This window comes from Alexandromys fortis, unplaced genomic scaffold (genome assembly GCF_014885135.2).
Source record: "Alexandromys fortis isolate MF-2015 unplaced genomic scaffold, M_Fortis_MF-2015_v1.1 scaffold_100_3062768_6864082, whole genome shotgun sequence".
NCBI lineage: Eukaryota > Metazoa > Chordata > Mammalia > Rodentia > Cricetidae > Alexandromys > Alexandromys fortis.
The window spans coordinates 879,153-904,454 of NW_026067993.1; the positions used below are offsets into that span (position 1 = coordinate 879,153).

The 25,302-nt window shown below is 42.0% G+C and overlaps 1 protein-coding gene across 5 annotated transcripts in view; it reads right to left on the minus strand.

Annotated features, from left to right (window-relative positions):
• Positions 1–797: 797 nt before the first annotated feature.
• The window catches only part of Tp63 (tumor protein p63), a 200,967-nt gene continuing 176,462 nt past the window's right edge, over positions 798–25,302 (minus strand). The window contains exons 7-14 of one of the 5 annotated variants that reach the window (XM_050160016.1): positions 24,636–24,745; positions 23,917–24,041; positions 21,905–21,987; positions 19,621–19,757; positions 7,480–7,637; positions 5,297–5,441; positions 3,982–4,075; positions 798–1,189 (exon numbers count right to left, since the gene is read on the minus strand). In XM_050160016.1, coding sequence (XP_050015973.1) covers positions 893–1,189; positions 3,982–4,075; positions 5,297–5,441; positions 7,480–7,637; positions 19,621–19,757; positions 21,905–21,987; positions 23,917–24,041; positions 24,636–24,745 — 1,149 coding nt within the window. In that variant the 3' untranslated portion in view covers positions 798–892. Of the gene's footprint in view, positions 1,190–3,981; positions 4,076–5,296; positions 5,442–7,479; positions 7,638–14,023; positions 14,139–19,620; positions 19,758–21,904; positions 21,988–23,904; positions 24,042–24,635; positions 24,746–25,302 lie in introns of those variants that run through there. The other 4 variants (XM_050160015.1, XM_050160017.1, XM_050160019.1 and 1 more) reach the window with 4 other exon arrangements.

Here is a 25,302-nt window from a genome sequence, read left to right on the forward strand (position 1 = left end):
ATACTTGGCTATGTCCCATTAAATGTTTGGAATAGCTGATTTGGACCATATAAAGATTTCCAGAAGAAAAAAAGAAAATGCTTTCTTCATTCTCAAACAAAAGCAAGAGAGGTTTTCCTTTCCTATGGTGTGTGACAAAAAGCAAACATGAAATTTTGCTTGTAATAGCCACCGAGTGAACCAGTCCGACTGGAATGGACACCGGTAACATGAAATATACTGAAAGAGAAACTGTGTACATATATACAGCTTTACCTCATAGTAAGCAATGGTAAACACACTGGATGCATCCACAGGTTTGGTGTGCTCAATGCTCAACATCCAAAGAACTGAGAGGACCTATACATCACTGTTATTCACATCGACCACTCAACTCTACGTATCTGCCACCATACATGATACCCCTGACAAAGGGGGACAAATCAATCATCCAAACAAGCAAATTTCAAAGGCTGATAAGTGCAACTCATTTTCCGTTAAATTACATTTAAACAATACTCAATACCCCCACCCAAAATATATATTGTATATTTATATATTTATATATATTTATATATATATATAGTCTTAGACTATAAGGCTGAAAATGCTTTATAAAAGTCAATGAGAGTTCTCTGCTGCTTAAAGAGACCCGCTGCTTTCTTTGCTAACTTCTATCTAGCAAGGACAACGCATCCTGCAAGCAAGAGTTTTGAAGGCTTAAAGCCAGAATCAGAATTAGGTGACAGGTCAGACTTTCGGCAACAGGCAGCCTCTTACTTCTCTGTCCCTTTAGAAACCAGACTGAGAAGGAAAAGGAGAAGCGCTAGCAAGAATGCTTTGAAGATCAAGCAAGTGTGCCCTGTAGGGGCTGGGAGGTGGAAAAAGACAAGAAAAGCCCTGCAGTGGGCGCTCATTCCCCTTCCTCTTTGATGCGCTGCTGTTTGTTGCGACGGGAATCCATGTCGAAGTTGAAGTCATTCCACTCGTCGCGGGGTGGGAAAGAGATGGTCTGGCGGAGAGTAAAACGCACGGCATCAATCACGCGCTCACCACGGGTCTCGCTGGAGCCCACACTGACTGTAGAAGCACCGCTTGGGGTCCTCAGGAGATGCGGGGGTGAAGAGAAGTCGTGCAGCTGCCTGTGGTCCAGGATACCCTTCCAGATGGCATGCCGGAACTGCTCAGGGATCTTTAGACTTGCCAAATCCTGTGCGACAGGGAGGAGCCCAGACATTAGAGGGCAGACACCTAATCCTTTATTACATGCTGTTTTTCATTCTTTGGTGTTTGGGCTTAAAATGATCTGAGTTTATTATCACTAATTTGGCAGATAAAGCTTTCTGACCGACTTCCAGATGTTATGTTACTGAGAACGAAAATAGGACTCAGGTGGGACAAGTGTGCTGCGGACACCAATTCACTCATTCTTTATTTGCCTTAGTTTCTCTCTGTGCAAAATAGTGTAGACAGTAGTTAAATAAGAGGGCAAAAATCTCAACAAGAAATGTAAGATTCTTAAAATCTGTGGGGCTTTAGCCACCAGGAGAAAGGTGTTATGGAGTGTCCCTAACAGTGGGGGAAGAGGGGACGAGGACAGATTTTTTGTAGGGATTGAGAGTTTCCTAAGAACTAAACTATTTAGCTTATCTTCACAATCCTATTTAATCTTGAAATTAGTGCTGGATATTTTTATACCCATTTTTATGGAGAGAATAACAGAAGATTAGGTTAACAAGCCTTAAAATTTTATTACAAGGTAAATAAATTGTGAACTTATGAATAACTGCAATTATCCTATGGACCGAACGGTCTTAGGGTGTGTGGATAAAGAGCATCGAAATGCACAGCACTTGTGTCTATGCACTATGGGAGGGACAAGCGGCCTTTCCAGCAGGGTTAGTCTTAAGTAGGCATGTTGCATGCCTTGCATTGGTTGGCATTAGCTTGTTTAATATGCTTCAGCTCAATGAAGCAGCAAGGTGGGCAGAAAGCAGCTTAGCAGATGTCATCTGTTCTTAGTTCCCCACTTGGATGCATTGGAGACAATTGTGGCTTTGCATTCTAGATACTATGGGCTCATAGGTGAGGGTGGGTATGACATTCTCGAAACTCCAAAACACATACTATACTGTTCTCATTTGCATTATGAGCTCAGCTTTGCATCTGAAGATATTCAATGTATTCAAAATCCTCAAGCAGAAAGGGACACAAAAATAGCAGACTGCTGCAGAGACACAAGAGGTGTCTGTTTCCAGAAGTGCACAAAATGATGCTGAGGGGAAGATGAGAAAACTGATTCGTTTTCCAAAATGGCCCAACTCAGAAACCTGCACCATGCTGTCATATTGTCCCATTATTTGTGTTTCAGAACATCACAGTGACCCTAACTTCTTCTATAGCAGAAGAATGCATAGTAAGAAGACAATGATCCACTAACAGACTAAGTAAGCATGCTAGATGACTTCTTGCATTCTTTATACCTCTGAGACTCCGAATGAGCCCAAGATCCTGTGTAACCTCAGCACCACTACAAGGCAACATCAACAGAGGCAGACTTGTGGGAATCGCCTCTGAACCTTAACGGCTACAGGAGAATCCTGGCACTCCCCAGAGGGGGCAAGTCTACAAGTGAGTATTTTGTAAGGACACAGGGAAACAGCTGACTTTCTGTTCTACCACATAGGACTCCACTATGGGTATTTCTCAAACACAGGGCCACACTGCTTTCATCCGTGGAGAAACGTGATTTTCAAGTAGTCTAAGTCTGTCAGAACTTACTCCTGAAGCATTCTCTATAGTTTCTACCTATGGTAGGCTCTATCAAGGAAGCACCAGGAGTAACATTTAGAGTTGGGAAGGATGGGCATAAGAAAGCGTGGTACACACTGAGATCTATGGGGCTGGGACATTGTCATGCTGCAGGGGCATCTCTAGCATCGGTGCTCAAGGAGGGGAAGGAGTCCCCACTACACAAACAGCAGCAGAGGCAGAGACAATCTCCTCCCATCAGTCCAAAGTGCCATCTGGAAGCTAGAACAGAGGACAGCACATGCCACAGAGAGTGCTAGAAAGAGCAGCCAAGGAAGGAGGCGGAGAACCAGGTTGCTGAAATGCAAACAAAGAAGCTCCCATGTATGCAAAAGTTTAAGAAATGGAGTGGAAAGCCTGAGAAAGTTCCATCGCATGCAGTTTGTTTCAAAGACTTTCCAAGCCAGAGGGGAGGGATTTGTAACCCAGTTGGATTAATTGAGGCCCCGAGAGGCAGTGACAGCCTCAAATTTCACTGCTACTAAAAGTCCTGCCCAGGATGCAGACTTATGGCCAGTAAGCATTCCTGACCATAGGGGCAGTGAGCTGGGCTGGCAGCATTTCAAGTGAATAGAGGGTCTTACAGTATTGAAAGTTACAGCTGACTCATCCTTAAAGCTCTGCATTAAGAAAAGGTGGACACAGCCAGTGAACAGGGTCACAGGCTAGAGATTTACAGCCAGGCTTCTCTTGGTGGTTCCACTATAAACTCACTATGGCCAATGACACTTTTGTCATTTCTCTGTATGTCCTTCCTGTTCTCCTGCCTGGTGATTTAAATAGACTAATGAGAACATTGCAACCAGTCTCTGAGTAAGCCTCACTATGTTGCCCAAGCAGGTTTCAAACTTCTGAGCTGAAGCAATCCTCCTGTTTCAGCCTCCCAAGTGCTTGGTTTTCAGCCACCTGTCTTGAGACTAAAGTTTCTTGATTGCACAAATTCTATATTTTCTTTCTCATTTGTATACACATGGGCACACTAAGCCATAGCTTAATGATCAGGTTTATTGATTGCTTAGCTTCTAACCTGGAAAATCTTTCTGACAGAGTTATGGCTCCATCAGAATTGAGGATTAGAAGCATGACCAACACAAAGTCTAAAACTAGCGTGGATGGAACTATAAGGCGTATGGACCAGAGGGAGAAAAATGAAGAAATTTTTCTAAAGAGAAAAGTCTAACAGTTACTTACATCCATGGAGTAATGCTCAATCTGATAGATGGTGGTCAGCCCCTGGGTCGTGAAATAGTCCAGACATGATGAACAGCCCAACCTTGCTAAGAAACTGCAGAGGGAGGAGGGAAAAGGAAGGAGGAAACAGAAAAAGAAAGTTCACCCCAACTGCATTGGCGAGATAAAGGAAAACCCATTATTTTGCCCTTGGATGCCCTGCATAAGAGTCTGGGGGCAAATGAAGTATGTGTGGGCCTTGGATTTGAGATTTGAGGATTGCTAGAAACTCAAACTTTAGGTAAACTGACCACAGAAATTGAGCATAAGCATTCTAGAATGTGATGGTTTTTCAGTTGGCAATCTGAGGTATCCTTTTGAACAAAAGCAGGAGGAGTCATGGTACAGGTGAAGGGTCCAGTGGTCAGGTCCCCAGTCCTCTTGCCTCCTGTCTCGTCACATCAAATTGAGAATCACTACATTTACTATTTTGTGTTTGGGGGTTTCTTAGAACGTTTTAGACAGTTGAAATATTGCAGGCTAGTACTCCGAAATATCAATACATGTTGATCTATATCCTTAACACACAGATATTTCTGTTTGAGGTTCTAGCCTGAGACTGGTGATGTCACTCTCATCCCAGAATTGATTTCTGCTGAGCTAAGCCAGGTACTGCATCACCTTTGTGGCTAACATTGCACATGGACGAAACATGCTCGACCAAAGGAACAAAGCATGCTTGCCCAGAAGCAGAGGACACGCCCGAAGCATGGACCATGGAGCTGCATGTGCCTCTGTGAGAAGTGTCTTTAAGGCTTTGTTAGCTTCTGGCCATAGGAAACCTGCTTCCCTGGAGTGTCCCCATTTCTCAGGGGAGTGGCAGGGGTTCTTCAAATTTCAGAGTTTTGCTAATATGTTATAGACATCCAACTCCAAAATTATGGTCCCGTGGTGACTAAGAGCTGTGAGGCCTAGAGAGCAAGAAAGGGAGTAGGAGAGCCAGTTTATGTCCCTCTGGGGAAACCCAGCCCTGAGCACCAATTCATGGGCCGCAACTAACCTGTAGTACGAGGAGGGAGAAGGGAGTAAATGAAGACCACGCAACAGGTCTGAAACCTGTGTGCACATACACACATTTTCACTTGCCCCACACTGGCTATAGGCCTTCTCGATAGAGCTATGCTGGCCACCCTACCAATCAGACTCAACTTCCTCAAATCCCAGGACAGCGTCCTTTCTTCTCAACCGTGTGACCAGCCTTGCCAGTGTCTACCCTCCCCCTTCAGACGCCTAGGGCCGGGCCCCAGGAGCACGTGCCGTGCGTGCGTGCACTCACCTGACAATGCTGCAATCTGTGGGGTACGGAGGTGGGGGAGTGCAGTGGGAGGTGGATGGCATGGAGAGTGGGGGAGGGAGGGCTTGGGTGGGGCTGAGTCCATTCATGTCTCCAGCCATTGGCATGTGAGTGCCCATCATAGGAACTGGACAGAAGCAGGAGGAATAGAGAGGATTACTAGATGATCGTTCCCCAGCATCCCAGGGGTCTACCTGGCCTTGTTGAGTTTTACCAGAAAGCTGTGGGTTTGGTTTTTCTTACTGCAGGGAAGGGTGACCTAATTTCTCTATATCCCTTCACACACTCCACGCCTAGTCAAGCAGAACAGAACCAGAACTCCAAAGCAATCACAGACTCCTGGACCTTTGTTCCCTTAGGGCTCTCTCACTCTTGTTCTTTTCTCCTAAGCGGATGCGTTCCTCCTTCTTCTGGAGAGAATGGGCTATCATTCAGTTTCTCTTATGCCCTCATAAGATAAACTCATCTCCTGTAGCAGAGAGATTAGCTCTCATCAGTGTTTCTAGCCCCACAGACATAGCAGACTTCCTGGCACCGTGAGATGCCCAAAAGCTTGTCCTGAGAGGGATGTGAGCAAACAAGAATCATTAAGATCTGTGTGGAAACAGGACTTGCTATGGTATTGGTTTGGGAACCTTATGCCTAGTAAGAAAAAAATCCCAGATTCTAACTCTGTTATATAATCCACTTGAATTCACCAATATCACCAATACTTTGGGCGTTTTGTAAAACCATGAGCTTCAAGTATTCACTTACACGCCCACCCCCAAAAGGTTTAGTACTAATAAAATTTATGCAACAAATTTTGTTTTCTGGAAAAAAATAATATATCTAGAAAATAAGAATATAATTTGTATCTTCTTTACTAACTAGAAGTATGGCTCAGGGGAAAGACCCCTGTGTGATGTAGCCAGCTGCAAAGTACACTTCTGAGACTTCTCCATCTACTTCCCTTCAGACGTCTCTGAGTGCAGCAGAGGACTGTGTACTATAAATATAATGTAATCTGTGGAAAGTTGTGTAAATGTCAAGTGTTACTGCTACCACTATCTTGTCGCTAGAGCAAGTGGAGATATTTTAATTACTGTTACAAGAAAGAAAATAAAGTTGAATGGCTTCCCTTTGTAGTCGGGTTTGGGACCTCGGGGTGCATTATCAGGATGAGAGAGGCAGCCTATTGCAAAGTCCCTGTTGGCAGATTTTCTCAATGAGAAATCAACACAAGCTGCCAGACCACAGACAATCTGAAGGCTCTCTTAGCTTCTTTCGGATAGGCTAGGATTTCCAAAGAAAAAGAAATCAAGGATTTGGTCACAATAATTAGGGACTTTAAAGGACCAGATAATAGGATCTTATCTTTTCATTGAATGGGAATTTTAGGAACCATGCAGTGTTCCCTTCTCTCTGTGTGTGAAGATATTATTACCCTTCTGCATTTTTACTATTATTCATTTCATTCAAATCTCTGCATCCCCTTTGTCTGGCTTACTTATAATAGACAAAGCAAATCTATTTCTCGAAAAGCTATGTGCCAATTAGCATCTACTTATTTAGATCCAGTTTTTGCACTGCCTTTTATATCTCCAGTGAGTTACTATGAGGAATTCGTATGTGTACAGAAGTAAACGGGAAGCCTCCGTATGGATTGATTCCCTGCTTACTGCATATGGAATGAAGTCAGACTATAAAGCCAAAGATTCATAAAATGCTAAATGTGCAGAGGGATTGTGGTAGAGGCGGAGCAGGAGAGCAAAGAACTAACTTGTTTGCCGCTGCACATCTAATTCTGCATGAATCGGAGGGGAATCAATAATTTTTATGCTTTTAGTCTAGCGCTCCATACTTCTTCCCTCTTGTCAGATACACTTCTTATAAACAGTGTCAGAGATGGTCAGTGGAGGGCCTCCATCTGGGCTGTCTCAGTGAGATCTTTATCCCTACTGAGGGAAGACTCTCACCCTTACGTCTATCTCTATGACGGTGTTTTGCTATAAAACCCATACCTCAAGAATGAGAAGCTAACTGGGAAAGCCAAGTCAGTCAACTGTGGTGGCCTCTGCCTCTGCGGCACTTAGCTTAGAGAAGAACATTTGTGCCACCTTAAAGCGTTCTTCTCCTGTACTAGCCCTGTGCATCCTTTGGCAGCTGAAGAGAGAGATGCTTACTGTTGGCTCCCATGCCCTCAGGCATGGTGGTGGGGGTGAGGGCATTGCGTTGCTGTGGGTTGATGAGCTGGCTCACAGAAGGAAGCTTGTTCATGCTGTTCATTTTGCTCAGAGGTGGGGAGCTGTTACCGTAGGAAGACTGAGACTGCATCGAGGTCCTAGGAACACAAACATGGGAACGGTGGTCAGCATGGGATACTGAAAAGCGGGACCAGTCATTTCCAGCAGGTCTTGCCTTAGATTAAAACCTGCCCTAGAACTATGCATGGGCCAGATACCCTTCATGATTAATGACCTAGAGTCCTTGATTGTCCATGAGAGACTCCAAGGAAGGGCTACAAAGCCATCACAAACCCCACTATTTTCTGGACTGTACACAGCGGAGTGCTTAGTATCTCATTTGCGAGAGGGAACATTTACACACTTCTTTTCTTCTTATTTCCTCCGTCTTCTTTCTCACTCTTGTTTTTCAGCTTGATTAAATCTTAAAGCCAGTAAATAGAGAGAAGAACTTTGCAAGGCACACAGGCTGATGAAGAGAACAGAAAGATACCAAACTTTCTTTGCAACTGAAGCCTTCCATTTACAACTTGCCCAGGCATTTGGGAGGCACAGCAAATGTCTGAAAGAGTCAGTCATCTGAGGCATTTGACAATGCTGTCAAATATCCTGCAGTCCTATGGAAAACCCCACAGTATAAATACATTTCCTCAGCCGAGATCTTCATGAGCTGTGAGAAGACCCGGTGCATGCCAACCGTGATTCTATGTAGGAGAACCACTGGGGTGTTGACTTTCTATAAATCTTTCATATGTGTATATGTGTACAAAAATAGTAATCATATAAAGGCTAGAGCCATGTAAACAATAGGGTCAGTCATGTACCCTTGCTGTACGAGCTACACTGTTAGTAGCAGGAGATCTAAAATGATCATTTTTCATCTTTGAGAGACTCTCACAGTAGTGGTTCTAGCAGGGATAACCATCCCTCATCCATTGGAGGACGGAGCTAGAAACTGGAGAGGAGACACTAAGGACCGACTGTGGAGACCGTAGCCTTCACAGTGACTAATTGCTAAGACTATAGAACAAGGCTTTGAACATGTTTCCAACCTACGGTGGGAGAAGTTCTCCTTTATAGTTCATCAAACAGTTCATCAATTTTGTCCTGATTTGCCCTCTTTCGACCAAGGTCACAGTCTCATAAATATATTAAAAGACAAATTTAACTTTTTATGTGGGTTTTATTTTTATGTGCTTGTGAAGGATATCAATATTGAATGCTTTGTAAAATTTAAAAACTTTTAAATGACGGCCTTAAATATTTGTACTTTGGGTACTTTCTGAAGATGCACTGAATTCCCCATAGTTTTCTACATTACTGCAGAGCACTTGCCTGGCTGGGTAAAGCAAACAATACGCTCTCCAGTTATTTGTGGAAATTAGAATGACTTTACAAAACAACTACATTTCCCACCATTGTTTTAAATTTTGTTCTCTTGAACCCTTTCCAAGTGGTACAAATGAGCATCATCTAATAACTGTGCAACACCTGCTCCCCCCACACTCCTGCTGTTATGAGACACCTCAGTTTACCTGGCTGTCTTTCTCACAAGTCTAAATGATTGCCACTATTGTGAAAATGCCACACTGTGATATGGAAGCACATGGTGAACAGATAATTATTATTAATGTTTGAAGAATGAGTAAATATGAAATGCTAAGGAAATATGCCCAAATGCCTAGTGCTCACTGCTAGATGGATGGGTTGAGGATAGAAAAGAGTTTCCTGGCACTTAGTCCCTGATTTTTTTTTTTCTTTTTGGAGGGACATGCCTCAAGAAATAAAATGATGGTGGGTAACAAGGTTGCAGGATCAAGAAACTGTTGAAGTACTAAGAGAAACGTGAAAGGCCAAATTAGGCAAGGAGCAATGGTTATGTAAAGGGAATCAAACAGCTACCAAGAAATTCTAAGTCCACACCACCACTGTGTTTCAGGAGCCTGATGGGGAGTCAGCACATTCACACCAAGTGAGACGCATCTGAAAGACCGTATCTAGTACAGAATAAGGTAGTAGGGAGGTATTCAAGCTGCTGCTTCTGCCCTTTCCTTGGGCTACCATCATGTAGCTAAGAGCCAGTCACTCATACTCCAGATCAGATAGGATCTTTAAGTTGAAAAGTCTCCATGTTCCTCTCCATCTCCCCAAGTAGGTGAACATAGATCCAAAGCCAATGATAAGAATAGTTTTAGCCAGTCGGGCGGTGGTAATGCACGCCTTTAATCTCAGTACTCGGGAGGCAGAGGCAGGTGGATCTGTGTGTTCGAGGCCAGCCTGATCTACAGAGCAAGTTCCAGGACAGACTCCAAAACAACAGAGAAACCCTGTCTCAGAAAAACCAAAAAAAAAAAAAAAAAAAAAAAAAACCAAAAAAAAAAAAAAAAAAGAAAAAAAAGTGTTTTTAACCAGAGGAACTGCAGTAATGCAGTCGGGAAGATAAAAGTATGTTACTGACAAACTTTGTGTTTGCCCCTGGACTTCCAGTCACAATGTATTGCTATTTCCTATATCCTGCTAAAACCTGTGGTCATTAATTTTTTGCTAACTTATTCAATTGACTATTTTTTGCTGTAATAAACTTAATTTTGGGACGAGACACTGGAAAGAAAGATGAACAGTAAAGAAATCTGAATTTTGGAGCCATTAAAATGTTTGTTAGCTTCTCTATATGAGATAAATTTATGAAGTGCCTGAATTTGATCAATGTCACAACTGAACTTCCTTTCCTTAGGGCAAGCCTCAGGTTGGCTCTGCAAGAGTGCCTATGACGTCTGAAAAAACTCAGGTGAGAGTCCTGGACGTTTTCCACTATCTTAGAGACACTGAGAATCTTCATCCATTCCTACTCCCTTTCAGCCCCTCATGGTCAGTCTATAGCCTAGTATTTTGTCAAGGAAATGAAAGGTTCCAACATATAAATTAATAAGAAGAAATGGCCAGCCTTGACACATATATTTAATTGAGTAGACTTAAAAAATAATTTTGGGTAATGTCAAAAGGGTCATAAGTTTTGAATGTACCCACTAGAACATGAGTGAGTTTTATGGATACAAAGATGAAGGTCATGGCACTGTGATCATTACTAACTCCACAGTGTCTGAAATGGACAGCCATCACACACTTAGGAAAATGTGTGATCCTGGATGAAAGTCACAGCCAATACAAAGACCCTGAAAAACAGTCAAAAGCTTGGCCATTACAAGTGCAATATCATGGCCCTTGAGTAAACAGTCCCCCAAAACATTGAAAGGAAGAAGAAGCAATGCTGAGTTGTTCTTGTCACCCACTACACCAAAGGTCAAGAACTAAACTGCAAAGGACAGTGTGGTATGGTTTCTACTGGAGGGCCTCTGTGAGGCTTTACTAGGGTTTTCTGGGACCCAAGTGCTATAAAGATACAGATAGCTAAGTCTCCTATAGCTATAATCTTAGCAGATACTTTGGGCACGCTAGTAATACTTAGAAGAGTATTAGTAAACCCAAGTCACAGGTTTGTTTTGTTTTGTTTTTCAGTGGTGGTGATTGAACCAAGGTCCTTAAATATGTCATCAAATTCTCTACCACCACTCTCATTTGTCCACAGCTCACAATTCCTGGTTTTTAACTCTCAAACCATTAACTTCTCTGTGCCTTTCTAAGAATAATATTTAGAATTCCAGGGCATGATGTGCTTTTAAATCGGTGGTTCTCAACTTGTGGGTCACGACCCCTTAGGGGGATCACATATATCAGATATTCTGCATATCACATTTTTACATTATGATTCACAACAGTAGCAAGATTACAGTTATGAAGTAGTAATGGAAATAATTTTATGGTTGGGGTCACTGCAGCATTAGGAAGGAACTGTGTTAAAGGGTTGCAACATTAGGAAGGTTGAGAACCGCTGTTTTAAATGATCTGGGATTAGAAATTGGGTTTCCTGTTTCTGCCTTTCAAGACTTTGCGGTGAAAGATAAACTTCATGCTAAGTTCCAGGCTATATCTAAGGCCTTCTGAACCTTTGCTTGTTCCTCTTTCTTCATTTAAATCCTTTCATTATATGAACTAAAACTCTCAACTCAAATTTGGAGACATAGCAAAAAAAAAAATATTTTGCCAAGCCATTTCTAGAATCCTGAATATAGAAAGGGGGAAAGGAATAGGGAAGGGGAGGGAAACTCTGAATATGAGGAAGGTTAAAACACAGGAATACGTAGAAAAATAATTGCACCTCTTTTAAGTATTTCCCAAGGACAGGCCCTGTCTGTGGCCTGTGCTCTGGGTAAGCTTGACTCTAAAGACCACAGGCAGCAAGAGTTCTTTAGAAGGTCAACCATAATAAAGAAATATATTCCATCATTTTAAATACACACAATCATATAAAGGTTGCTATAAATACAGAGAAAATTTACATAAGAAGAGCTAAAAGAGAAAAATGTTTCTGAAAGAAATGTTAAAAAATAATCTAAGAATGTTTTCTCATTCTTTAAGTAATTATGGCTCAAAGTTACTAACTGAAATATAACAAAGGCATCAGAATTTACTAATATACTTTAATCTCTTGTCAAGATGTTTTTGTCTTATGCTTTGATCTGCTACTTGCTTTGGTGCATTTATTAAAACTTCATTGAGAGTAATTACAATAACATAGAGCCCGGAACACATAGAAATTTAAATCCCCAAACTTAGGATATTAGCTGCACTCTAGATTACTAGCTAAAGACTATATGATATATAAACCTAATTATCTGATACATTTGAACTTAGTTTAACTTTAATTAGTAAATCTGTTGATTTTAAACAAAGTCAAAACTTGTTCAGATGCCTTTTGGCACTCTAGAACATTAAGTATTTGCAGGGGGACTGTTCATTTAGACCAATGTTTCTCAATCTGTGGGTCACACCCTTTTGGGAGTACATATCAGATATCCTACATATCAAATATTTACATTGTAATTCACAACAGCAGCAAAATTACAGTTATGAAGTAGCAAAGAAAAATTTTATGGTTGGGGGTTGCCACAACATGAAGAACAACTGTATTATAGGATCGTAGCATTAGGAAGGCTGGGAACGACCGACTCAGGCATTGTAACTAATTTTTCAGAGTATTAACCTGGATATAATATCTTAAATAAAATTACAAAAGAGACGGAGACCAGACCACAGTGACTGCCCTGTAACTCTTATTTTTTAGACCCATGCATAGCACTTGCAATGGCTAAGATATGAGAATATACTGCACTGGGGGAGGGGGGGCAAGAGAGACAGAAACAATAACTACAAGATAAATAAAGATGCAAAAGTTTATTGAAAATTAAAACCACACATCCACAAAGCAACAGCCTCTATCACAAGAAATTGTTGTCTTGATGACACAGGAGAAAGTGCTGGTGAGCCGGTTAGAGTGCAAGGTGACAGGGACATTGAAGGAAGAAACAGAGACAGCCCTTTTGAGCTGGGAAAATACGTGAAAAGGAAAGAGAACTTGATTGGCTCTCTGTAATTTCTAGGCTAGGGATATTGATTTTAATACCATTTATAATATCATTCAGTCAGAGAAGAAGTCTCCCAGATAAATGCACATGAATGGTAGTGAGAAATCTGGCTGGTTCTCTGGTAGGCAGGGTTGAGGGCTAGCAGCTCTAATTAAAGAAATCAATCACAGATCTGGTGAGGAGGCTTTGAGCTCTCCCAGCATTGAACAACAGGAGGCAGGTACCTGCTTATATTTCTGGGATAGCTTCAACTCCTCTTAACACCATCAAAGTAGCTTACCTGCCTTAGCATTTCAACAACCATTTTGAGGAGTGTGCAAAGAAGACTATCATAGCAGATGTTAATGTACAGTGGCAGAGATTGGACCTGGCAAAGCCTTAGTGAACTTTCTCCTTCCGTAGGAAGAGAACACATGAATGATGCAACTGCTCAACAAGAATCCTGACCAAGTCCCCTTGACACCTTTGTCTGTTACTGTTTGTAGTATTACTCCATATTCAACATTTAAAGGGCCCAGACTCCCAGTCAACACAATTTGCTTAGGCACAGACAATAACAATTTTTTTTCTTGTTTCTTAAAAATACATCTTAAGTTTGAGACCTGCTCAAAAGCTTTATTATGAGTTTTAGAAACACAACAGAAGGTAACAGAAAATGATTCCAATAAACACTGTAATGCCTCAGCCCAAGGGATCCCCCTCCCTCCTGGGAAAACAATAGAAAGCTCACAGACAAGCACAGTTGGAGCTCCTGCCCAACCAGGGCAGGCTCTAAAGATACAAAATCTGCAGTAAGCATCTTTCCTTTGTAACACTTTGAGTCCCTTCAAAGATTCTCTCACTAGTGGCTGTGTGCCTTTGAGCAGCTGGGTCTCTGAGCCAAAGTGTCTTCAAGTCCTGTTTGTGAGGGCCGGATACATGTACACACATGCACGCGCTCCCACACACACAAACACACATGGAAACACAACAAACACACGTGCTCCAAGACAGATGGGGCTCTATGGGTACACGGAGCGATTTGGGGGATTGGAATGTCTAAAGAAGACTTCAGACTGGGTCGGAGCTTCTCTCCGGGACTCCGCAAGCTCATTCCTGAAGCAGGCTGAAAGGAGACTGCAGAGAGGAACCAAAGAAAGAGAATGAAGGCTTAGGACTCATGCATCCACATCAAATGAGCACAGAGCTACACCCTTCTACCTTCATGATCATAGTGCAGGTGGCACAGACCGGCTCAAATGCCGCTTCTCTCGTTTCTTTTAAAATGCCTCCTTTAAGGCCATCCAGAACTTCTACTTCTCAAGAGTTATGTAAAGGAGAAACGAGGTAACGCGGGGGCAGCTAATCAGCAGTATACATCAGGATCTTATTTTTAAAAATGCATTGTCCCAAGTCCTCCCTAAGATCTAGCTGGGGCCCAGTCATGCCCATTTCTTAACATAAAGTGACTCATTTGAGGATTAAGGTGACAGGCAGGTTCACTGTTTAGCACAGTGCTTGGCATGGGTCGACTGGACTCAATTAATTGACAAAGGGAATAGAGAGAAACAAGAATAAACTTTGATCCTCTGTAAAAATGTCACATACCCAATTATTATGCCTCATTACTGCTCTGTCTAGCCAAACTCTGAAGTCTGAAGAAATAGATCTTATCAGTGTGGGGGCTGCGTCATCATGCATCTGCACAGAACTATTAATGAGCATTTTGTATGGGCCCCGATTGAGGTGGGTAAATACCTTAATCCTCTCCGTCACAAACTTGGCCTATAAATGCATATATCAAACTCATGAAAGCAACTTTTGCATAATTAAGAAATCAATTATGCCATAGGATGCCAAGAATAAGCCCTTTTATTTGGCTAAAGGTTGTGCAACCTGCTGAAGTGTTGGGAACTGTTTCCCAGACAGGATTTTCAAATCCTGTTTGTTTAGTCCTTTCAAAGGAGCAAGGCCATTTTCCAACTCAATCCATGACCTAGTGTACCAGTGAGATTGGGATGTTCATAACAAAATATGCCAGAATATACATCATGGGGGAAGCAACTTATAACTAAAAGATTCAGTTTGGAGACTTCTGTGTTTGGAAGCTGAAGTCTGGGAGTTTCCGATAGGGAAGCCTAGTGTAGTTGGCTGATCATATCAGCATTCCAGTGAAGGCAAGACTAGATACACCCTGTGGGTTCAAACTTTCAGACTTAGAAGCAAGGTCAGCTCTACAAAGGAGATAGGCACAATTGGAGAAGTGATCTAATTGAATTTAATTAACCTCTGAGATTTTTCTCCATTAGTAATCTAGAGGTAAGAAACCTCTGTCTTGGAAAATAGCATCATTTAGCTGTGAAGTTCCAAAGTAATACTGTGCTCACTATAAAAATTCAGATTTTTATATAATTGTCGGGCTGAACAACATGAAATTACGAGGTTGTTTGCTGTTGATGTTGTTTTCAAGTCTATAGAGCTGGCAATTTCCAGCAAATGTTCTGAAAATGGGTGGCCTTATAAACTAACTTAGAAGTGCAGCTTTAATGATTTATATCAATTTGGATATTGGTGTCATTTACTTTTTCCTAAATTCATTAGTAATTTTGAGTATAATGTTTGCTTCTTAATACATGAAGCTGGGAGAGGGGCATTCCTGGTTTATATAAAAAAAAAAAAGAACAGAAAGGATAGGGCTTTAAACTGAAAGAGCAAGACTAAGGACCTAGCAACCACGGCAACATGGGAAGAGATGCTCGCTGCAACCTTAGCTGTTTTGTGGGCTTGCTTGGTCTTCCCAGCCTTAGTGTGAGGGCTGGAACCAGTCTTGAAGAACCTGCTCAAAAGTAGCATCTTCTGGCTTCTGTTTACTATGGAGCCACACACAGTTAAGACATCACTATAGAATGAGGGCATCTTAGAGTGTCACAGCATATATTGTAAGTCAATGGAATCTTTTCCATAGAGAACAAAATACAGTTTTCCAGAAGGAAATGACAGCTAGGAAAAGTGTAAAGAAGCCATACTGGTCTGAGAACAGCAGAGGCAAAAACAGTGAATTCCAGAGAAAAGCAAGTAAACAAACAAATAAACAAAAAGAAGACATGGCACATGGGCTTTAATCAAAACGTTAAGGCTTCCTAAAACAGGTGTCAACCAAACAGCCTAGCATTATAGACCAATGCCCATGGGACAGCAAGAGTGTGGAATTTAGTAAAAATCTGTAAAAGATTTGAGTTCTATTAAACTATATTTGTACCACTGTGGGCAAGAAAATGGAAATATAATTTTGTCTTTAACAGTGCAAAGCCCAAGCATGTCTAAAATAACTTGAATCATAGCAACTTGGTTCAAAATCCGTTTTCCATACAGCCTATGATCATGAAGGTAACCATGAAGGGTTGAAAAAAAAAGAAAAAAATGATAAATCCATGCACAAGTGAAAAGCAAGCAGAGAGAAAACACAGAATGGGAGACTAAGGAAGCAATTAAACTGAAAATATTTTACTGCCACCTTGTAGGAAGTATATTTCTTTCCCACCAATTTTCATTCTACTAAAAAAATTCCTTACCAGTATCAAATTGGTACTATGTTTTAGAAAGGAAATCACAGGCTATTACAGGCACTTTCTAAGTTGATTTATTCTTTTCAAATGATTGTCAGGAAATTAGATTTCCAGTTTTTCTTTGTCTACTTATTCCTGTCTCCTGCTCTTGAAGATTCGCGTGAAAATAAAAGAGCTGGGAAAAAAATCTCAGCTGAAGACTATAACAACTGGAGGACCTACATGGATTCATGCCAATCATCAGGGAGACATATATAATGGTATAAACATGTAATTGGACCAAACATCTGTATTTTGCAAAGATCTCATTTTGCAATCTGTTAGCTCTCCATGCGCAAGCCATCACAGCTGTGAGAGACCAACTCAAAACCATGCACATGATTGTTTCCAACAAACACCCCGGGAGCTGTGCAGCTAACTACTTACTACTCATCTTTTAGCTACTCCTGGAAAAGGATAAAAATAAGTCCCAAAAATCTTTTAGACCATTTTTGCTAGCACAACTTTATCATACATTTTTATTCTCCTACAAAATAGATTGCTCCATAAAGAAGAGATAATAAAACTTCCCTTGGGAGCAGTGCAAGGCGATCAATCTGCTACCAGCTACTTGGGAAAAATCCTCACACAGAGATGCAAGGTCAGTATTCTCATCTATACAGTGTAAACACAGATAGCATGAGCCCTTGACCAGAACAAGCCACTTGAGTCAAAAAGTCTACAAAACAAAGATAGGTTATTTCCTTTCTCATCTAATCTTTGCAAGCTTAATTTATATAATCCTGATCATTGCAAAGCTTTCTTAATATTACAACATATATAAAAACAGTGTTTTAGTTAGGAATTCACTACTTGATGCAAACTACCGGAAGGCAGAAGCCCTAATTCTTGTTTCCATTTTAAAGTCACGTATTATAGTGTGCTTTACTAAAGGGATTAGATCACCATGAGCACTTGTTATCTCAGTAGAAATGCTTTATTTGTCATAGGACAAAAGAGACCTATGGGGAAGGCTGCCGTCTGAAGCTGACTTCAGGACTTTTTGTGCTCGTTTCTTACCTCTCTAGAATACACACAGTAACTTTGTGATGTGCCCGTCCAACAGAAATTCCACTTCAATGAACACAAAAAGATGAGGAGCCTATTCACCTGCAAGAGTGGTTGGCAAGCTCTCCAGCATGGCTCACGAGCTGCCAATGGTTTTTACACTTTTAAACATGGAGGAGGTAGCAATTACGACATAAGAACATGGTATGAAATACAAGTTTCAGACTCCATAATAAGATATTCATGTGACAGCCACCCTCATTGAGTTATGGCACCTACTGCTGTTCTCCCAACACAAGCATAGAACCGATCGGTTATAAGAGAGCATCTGCAGTCAGATGCATAAAATACCTAACTCTCTTGCTTCAGAAGAAGAGAATGCTTACTAGTCCCTGCACTAGATGGTTCTTTCTTCATTAATGAGAAAAACAATGTCCGGAGCTGACGACTCAGAACTAGTTCAACACAACACATTAATATATAATAGAATCCTCATCCTACTGGTGTTGGCTGAGCTAAAGGTTTTGAGAATTAACTGGAAGCAATTCTCAGCGGAAGGCACTCTTACTTATTCCTCTGCAAGTCTACTGTGTTTCAGCGGTGCAGTCCTTGGATCTCATTTGCATGTTTATAAGTGAACTAAATGGAATCTATACCTGATTATCTTAACATCCACTGATGTCAGATATCCAAAAGAATACATACTGTTGCCAGTGAGAATTTTGTGTGTTCTGATTTTCCTGTAGAGTATTCTGTATCTCGAAGAAATCACTTGATTAAATTTTATGTCTGGCCTTCAGAACAAATGATAGTTACGAGTTGTAGAACTTCCATGTGAGATGCGGTAGTCAAAGGGCCTTACATTCGCAACAGCTTTCAGCTGAGAAGGGGACATGCTCATTTCCCAGTCTTCTGCTGTTCCCCACTCAGAAGTCGGCTATGGTTTTTAGAGATGGAGTCTAGACCCCTCAGCAGCATTTATATTGCTTAAGTACCCCTTTTTTATACTTATGTAGAAGTAGTCAATAATGTTAGAAAAGAACTAGTATTTCTCGCTCACTTACATTTCTATTTTAAAGATCTTCTTTGGTCAAACCTTATAACTATTAGACTAAATTATCAATGTAGCTTAAAAAAATAGCAAACAAACCTCTTTTCTCAATTAAGATACTTTTTGATACCTCTTCGTTTTGTCCTGAAAGGTTGAGTGTTTGAGATTTCTCCAGTAAACTGAAAATGTAGTATAGACATTTATCTACCAAGACTCTGTGGCAACACTGCACTAATATACAATGTATTAAATTCACAAGTGAAGGTACTTAAGCACCCAAAGATAGCTATAAGCAGAGCTCTGATTGGCCAATCTCCCATCTTTTCAGAAGAGCGATTCTCTTCTTGTTAGTCACAAAACAATTAACACCAAAGCTCTGAGTGGAAAGGTGAAACTTAACATATGAGTAGACTGTATGCATATGCTAATAAGGTTGCCAAACCTTTCCCATTTATTTAAAAATGTATTGCTGGAAGATAGTCTAGAACAAAGATGCTAAAACACAAAAACTTGATATAACTCTGTCCTGCACTGAGACATCCCTCAAGGGACAGGGCTAGGTCTCAGAACCCCAGTTAAAACAGCGGGCAAACAGTTCATCTCCTAGTAGGAAAACCTCCTCGGTCCTCTTTACCTATAGCCGTACCCCAAAAGGGATTGCATGTATCCTAGGAGATACACATGCCAATCCTCTGTGACAAGGGAAGGGTTTTGAACATGATAAGTTGTTAGAACAGAGTATTAGTAAGTGTTATCATGAGCTGGGAGCTTGTAATAGAACACAAGTGAACACACCAAATGTCACACGACACACAGAAGGAGGCCAAACCAGCTCATCTAAACTCTTATGGACCACACAGTGTCAGTGTCAGCTTCTGCCATTAGCCTGCCGCTGATGCCAACAGCCAAGAGTACCCCTTGCTCATGCCTTCCGCAAGGACGGTGGCACACTCACTGTTTCTGGAGTAAGTGCTGGTGTTGCTGCTGCTGCTGCTGCCTATAAGTTTCGATCGTGTGCTGCGGGAGGTACTGCATGAGCTCCAGGGACTCCTTGATCTTCAGCAGCATTTCGTAAGTCTCACGGCCTCTCACCTAGGCAAAAACCAGAAAACAGGGAGGATGAAGAGCTGCAGACCAGGCAAAACTCAGTCACATCTGACTATTTGCGGATTATGTACTGGTAAATACATCTCCTGGCTAAGACATATTTGCAACATGAAAACCAGTATAGCTGGCACTTTTCAGCCAGTTAGAGACACACACAGGGACAGATGAGCTGAGTCCTGTATATAAGTTCGCAGCTGAAGGTGAGCAAGGAGAGGCTATGCTCCTGTCTATGCTTTGATGCTGTGAACTAGCGTTCTTTCCCCAGCCTACTTATGCCCATCTGATTCATATTTTTGTGTTTTCTGTGGATGACTTTGTTTTAACTGAGGAGGAGGCTGGGCTAAAGAACCCCCAGGGCCCTGGGAGTGAATGTACACTGCATTCTAGACCTTATGCACCTATCTGCCCCACAGTCATTGACCTGAGCATGAACGACAGATGCGCCAAGTTTCTCCTCTGCTGTTATTAGCCTCCTCTGGTCTCTTTTCTCCGAGATGCCCACCCTGACTTTAGGGCTTCTCTTATCCCCACATTTTCTCCTTCACGTGTGTTTCCTCAGCCTTGTTCTCCTAAGAACTTCATTACCTTGGAAGTGCTAGGTACTCAGTTTAAGGTAAATGTTTGGAAGGCAAACATTTATCCTTCCTTACAGTTGCTTGAGAACCGGCCTATGGGTCACTCAACGTGAATTTATTCCATGGCTTTTCTCATCCTGTTAACTTGATTTTTGTCTAACTGCTTATTTCTTTAGATCCAATTCATCACAGTAGCTTCTTCATGACCACATACTGGGATTTTCATGAAATATTAGTGTAGTATAGAAGGTGTAATGTTTTACCTAGAGGGAAAACATCCACTTTCTATATGTAGCCTTAGAAGTGAGACTGGAAACCTCAGCTCGCTGCCTGTCAGATTTCTCTGAGAGCCAGGGCTGGGAAGGCTGGGAAGGAGGCATGCACACCCAAATGAACCTGCTAAATGACTTAAACTCTAATCCCAGGGTGGTAGCTCAGTCATTGCTCCTGACACTGTCACCTGTGTCAACTTAGATGGCATCAGGGTTGAACATCTTACAAAGTTTAAGAAGATCAGCAATAGTTACCATAGGTGGCAAAGACCTAAGGTAGTAAGAACCCAATGAATGCTAGCCATAACCTAATGACGTGATCTCATTAGTGATGGATAGTCAAGTAGAAGGGATGGATGGTCTTACATAAGAATTGGGTCAAGCCTTCTGTCCCTACACAAGGCTTCTGCTTTGCTTGACTTTGTTTATAACATTCCCTAAAGGACAACAAAGGTTCCCTGCACATAGAAATGGTGAATGCTTAGAGACACGGACATGCGGATTGCTGTGAGTTGATTGTTACTTATGATAAACATGTATCAAATGACCCTAGGGTACCCTGAAAGTGGAACAGCTTAGTGACTGCATTGTTAACTTTGTGAAATGCTTATGACAAAAGTTCATGAATGGCAATGCTGTGTCACAAATAAAGATATGTGAATTAAATATTTGATGGCAAATGTCCTATTACGGGAGTGGCTTTGTTAGAATGGGAGAGCGATGAAGTAGAACTCACAATATGAATATATTCTAAGGGAAAGGATCGTGTCATGATTTTAAAAGGAAAAGATCTTTGCTTTATTTGATACCTCCTTCTGCCACTATGATTGAATGTGTTTCCCTTCTCTACATTTCGTGTGTTTTACTCTGAAATTCCAAAGTGGTGGTGTTGGGAGATGGGGCCCTTGGCATGCTATTTAGGTTATGAAGGTTGAGACATGGAGGATGTGATCAGTGGCCCTGTAAATGACTGTTCAGAAAGCTATGCAGCTTTTTGTCCCGTGAAAGAGAATATGCAGAAGACGGCAGCATCTCAGAAGAGGGTCCTCCCCAGAACCTATCAAGGGCAAGTTGCCCTCGGTCTCAGACTTCCAACCTCCAGCCCTAGCACCGGGAGAAATCCATGGTGCTTGTTCACACGCTGCATCATCTAAGTCCCTGCTGTTCTTACTCCAGGGAAGGAGGGTTCTTCCCTCTTTCCCTGAGGAACTGGGTGAGTACTGTCTAAGAAATGCACGCTGAGGAGGGGGAAATGAAGCAACTGTGACAATTCAAGGGGACTCACTGGTAGGTACAGCAGTTCATCATCTGGGGATCTTCGTTTCTTGATGGAAGTCATCTGGATGCCGTGTGTATTCTGGCGAAAAGCTGGAGGAAGAAGTACATAAGCTTCATTGAGAGAGTTTGTGAGAGCTGATGCACTGAATCTGATCTCTAAAAATACGTACAAAATAGAAACTGCCTAGCAGCATGGGAGATGAGGGATGTCGGTCCTAAGTACCCATCAATTGATGCTAGTTGTTTTTATATAAAGTAAGAAGGTGAGAGAGAGATAGAAAAAACAGTAGAGAAGGCAAACCCAGGATGCTGTCGTGGGGGTGGAGGGGCAGTCAGAGTATGTGCTCCCTACATGTGTCTCTGAAAAACTGTTAAGAAAAAGGAAATACAGTTTTCTTGTTTTGCCTTTTTAAAAGTTTTATGGTTCAGATCATGCATCTCCTAAGAAGTTAAATATGCATGTTACAGGAACTTCGTTGGCCATAGAAAATGGGGGAATTAATGAGTGATAAATTGCTAAGGTTTTTAACTTAGCATCTCTAATCAGCTAGGATCCAGGGTGTGAAAATGATCTTTCCATCAAAGCTCAGGTATTCTGTTCTTACTATAAACCACTAAATTGTTGGTAAGTAGAGTGCCCAAGATAGGCTGCGCTATTGCCTCGTGCTAGCTGCAGGCGCAAGAGAAGTTAGAATGGGGATATGTATATATGGAACATTTGAGTTATGTGAGGAGTTGTCATGGGGACTGAGGGAATCTAGCAGAAAAACATATCATGCTCAGAAGTTGGAAGTCAGTGGTGATGGGTTCTCCTGTGAGGAACAGTTCTAGTTTTAATCCATATAAATACTAATAGGTAGTAAGATTAAGCCCTCCTCAAGCCAGGTGGTGGTGGTGGTGCAAGCCTTTAATCTCAGCACTTGGGAGGCAGAGGCAGGTGGATCTCTATGAGTTCGAGGCCAGCCTGGTCGTCTATAAGAGGAGCTAGTTCCAGGACAGGCTCCATATCTACAGAGAATCCCAGCCAAAAAAAAAAAAAAAAAAAAAAAAAAGTACTGTGATATACTTTATAATAGGCATAGCTATTCATTCCTGGAATTCCAGAACACAGACTACTGAAGGGGAAGAGTTGATGTGAGTTCAAAGCCAGCCTGGTACATATAGAGATTTCCAGGGGGCACAGAGTGGAATCTCTCTTTAAGAAACCCAAACTAACTTGGTGAGCTGCCAGTGGGTTGACATTTATGCAAAGTGCTTTCTAGAACAGTATTTCTGTATAAGTCAGCAGCACATGTGAACAATGGTTTGCAGATATTGTCCGCTGGTCCTAGGGACCCTGTGGTGGTGGCTGAGATGAAGACATACACCACAGGTCACGTGAACCCCTTCTAAAGATGGCAGCACTTCTGCTTTCAAAATGTTGTATTACAGGATTCTTGAAATATCCCAATAAAAAATAGAATTAATTAGAATCCAAGTTTAGTACCAAATGTTAAGGTAGCTGAGGCCTCATTCCGGTCACCATGTGCTGTCTAGGCTCAGTGCGACCACATTTGTACATCCCTGGACTGTGCCAAAGGACATACATTTGCAAACGGTACTGTTCCTTAGATCCCCAAGGAAAACAGGTACCGCTTTAATCCCATGCTTAATAACTGAAAGACAAATCGACACCTGCTGCTTTAGGTAACATTCAACCCAGATCACTGGGACATCAAAAACAGCAAGTCTAGAACCGGAGCATGTGCCCAGTTTCCAGGTGTTGTTGATGCTATTGGTGTGGACACCAGATCCCAAGTAATCTCCCGCTAAGAACAATTGGAGTTTAAGCAACTGGTAGAGTGCCCTAGGGTGGGTCCGGTGCAATCCTACTTTCTTTGAGAGCTCAGGTCACACTGGCTCATAAAGCTTACAGCTTTCCTTGAATGGCCTTCCTAATCTTATTTGTAGAGTCCCACATCTGGAGAAGACTTGACCCCACCCCATCTGGCCACTACATCTACTTACGGCGCTTCGTACCATCACCGTTCTTTGCGCTGTCCGAAACTTGCTGTTTTCGGATGCTGTCTTCATCGGCCTTCCTGTCTCTTCCGGGGCAAGCGCAGATCCGGGCCTCGAAGCACCGTCGGCCCAGAACTTGCCCACTAGGAATTAGAGAAAAACAACAGGTTAAAGTTACAGGGGTCTTGTCCCTGACGTCGGCCCTCATACGTATGTCCTTACGCCCTTCAGCATGGCTGCTCAGAGCAAGCGCCCAGAAGCACCTGGCAGAACACGAAACTGTGCATGCCACAAGCAATACAAATAAAGAACATTCCATTCGCTTTGCAAAGACCCTCCGAGCCATTAGCTGAACAGCTGTATTTAGCTACATATTTTGAAGGAAACTTGAGTTAAGCCAGGGGATGTCCCAGGATAAAATCGCCTCAGGCAGCTCAGACTTCTCAAGGAAACCAGTAAATGCCTTGGGGGACACATGAAAACAAACACTGTCTATCAGAAACAATTCCAGTCAGAAGTCAAGTATTCAAGTCTGAAGTGACTTGCAGGGCCCCTTGGCTCCCAGCCCCCCTTCCCTGACCCACCCTTCTCTGCCTCCACTTTCTCAGATCTTTTAGTGTTTATAGTGGATTTATAGGACAAAGCGCCAAATTGGGGGGGGGGGGCATGCAGAGGTAGTGAGAGAGCTCAGGATTCTCCTTCACCCTCGGGTGGACAGTCCCACACATGGCACTTACTCTCTTGTTTCCAAAGTAACAATGATTAAAATTGGACGGCGGTTCATTCCCCCGACACAGCTGCTGTTGCACATGAAATTGTACAGGACTGTGGTGAACTCGGTGCCAACCTGGGCAGGAGAAAAAGAAAGGTGTACGTCCGTATGTGATGTAACTTGTGCCAACGATGGTGTGAATTGACGCTTTTGCGTCTCAGCTCGGCCCTCTTTTGGAAGAACTCGATTTCTAGCGGCAGGTTTCTGTCTCGGAAAGGATATTGTATAGTGCACTGGAGAAGCCCTCTTTGCCTTGCTTTCAAGAGATCGTCACACTAATGTTCCCAACACTGGAACAGCAGATGGATTCATTATACTGCATCATTGCTCTTCAACCCTGCTCTTTTGCTAGCTGATTCAAATTACTCATTTCAGTCTATAACACAGACATCTCTGAGAAAGGAGAGCTTTAAAAAAAATGCCCCAAATAGCAGCAATAATTCAAGGGTATTTTCATTGTGAAGATAAACTAATATTGCCTAAATTTGAATGTACATCTTCGTGAAGAATATCCTAGTGCTAAAACACCCTCGGAATTAAATAATCTAAATCGCTCAGTTATGCATAAGGCAAGTCAAGCCCACAGAGTCACATAGCGTGTGAGTCAATGCCCAAGGGCCCAGAGCTTGCCA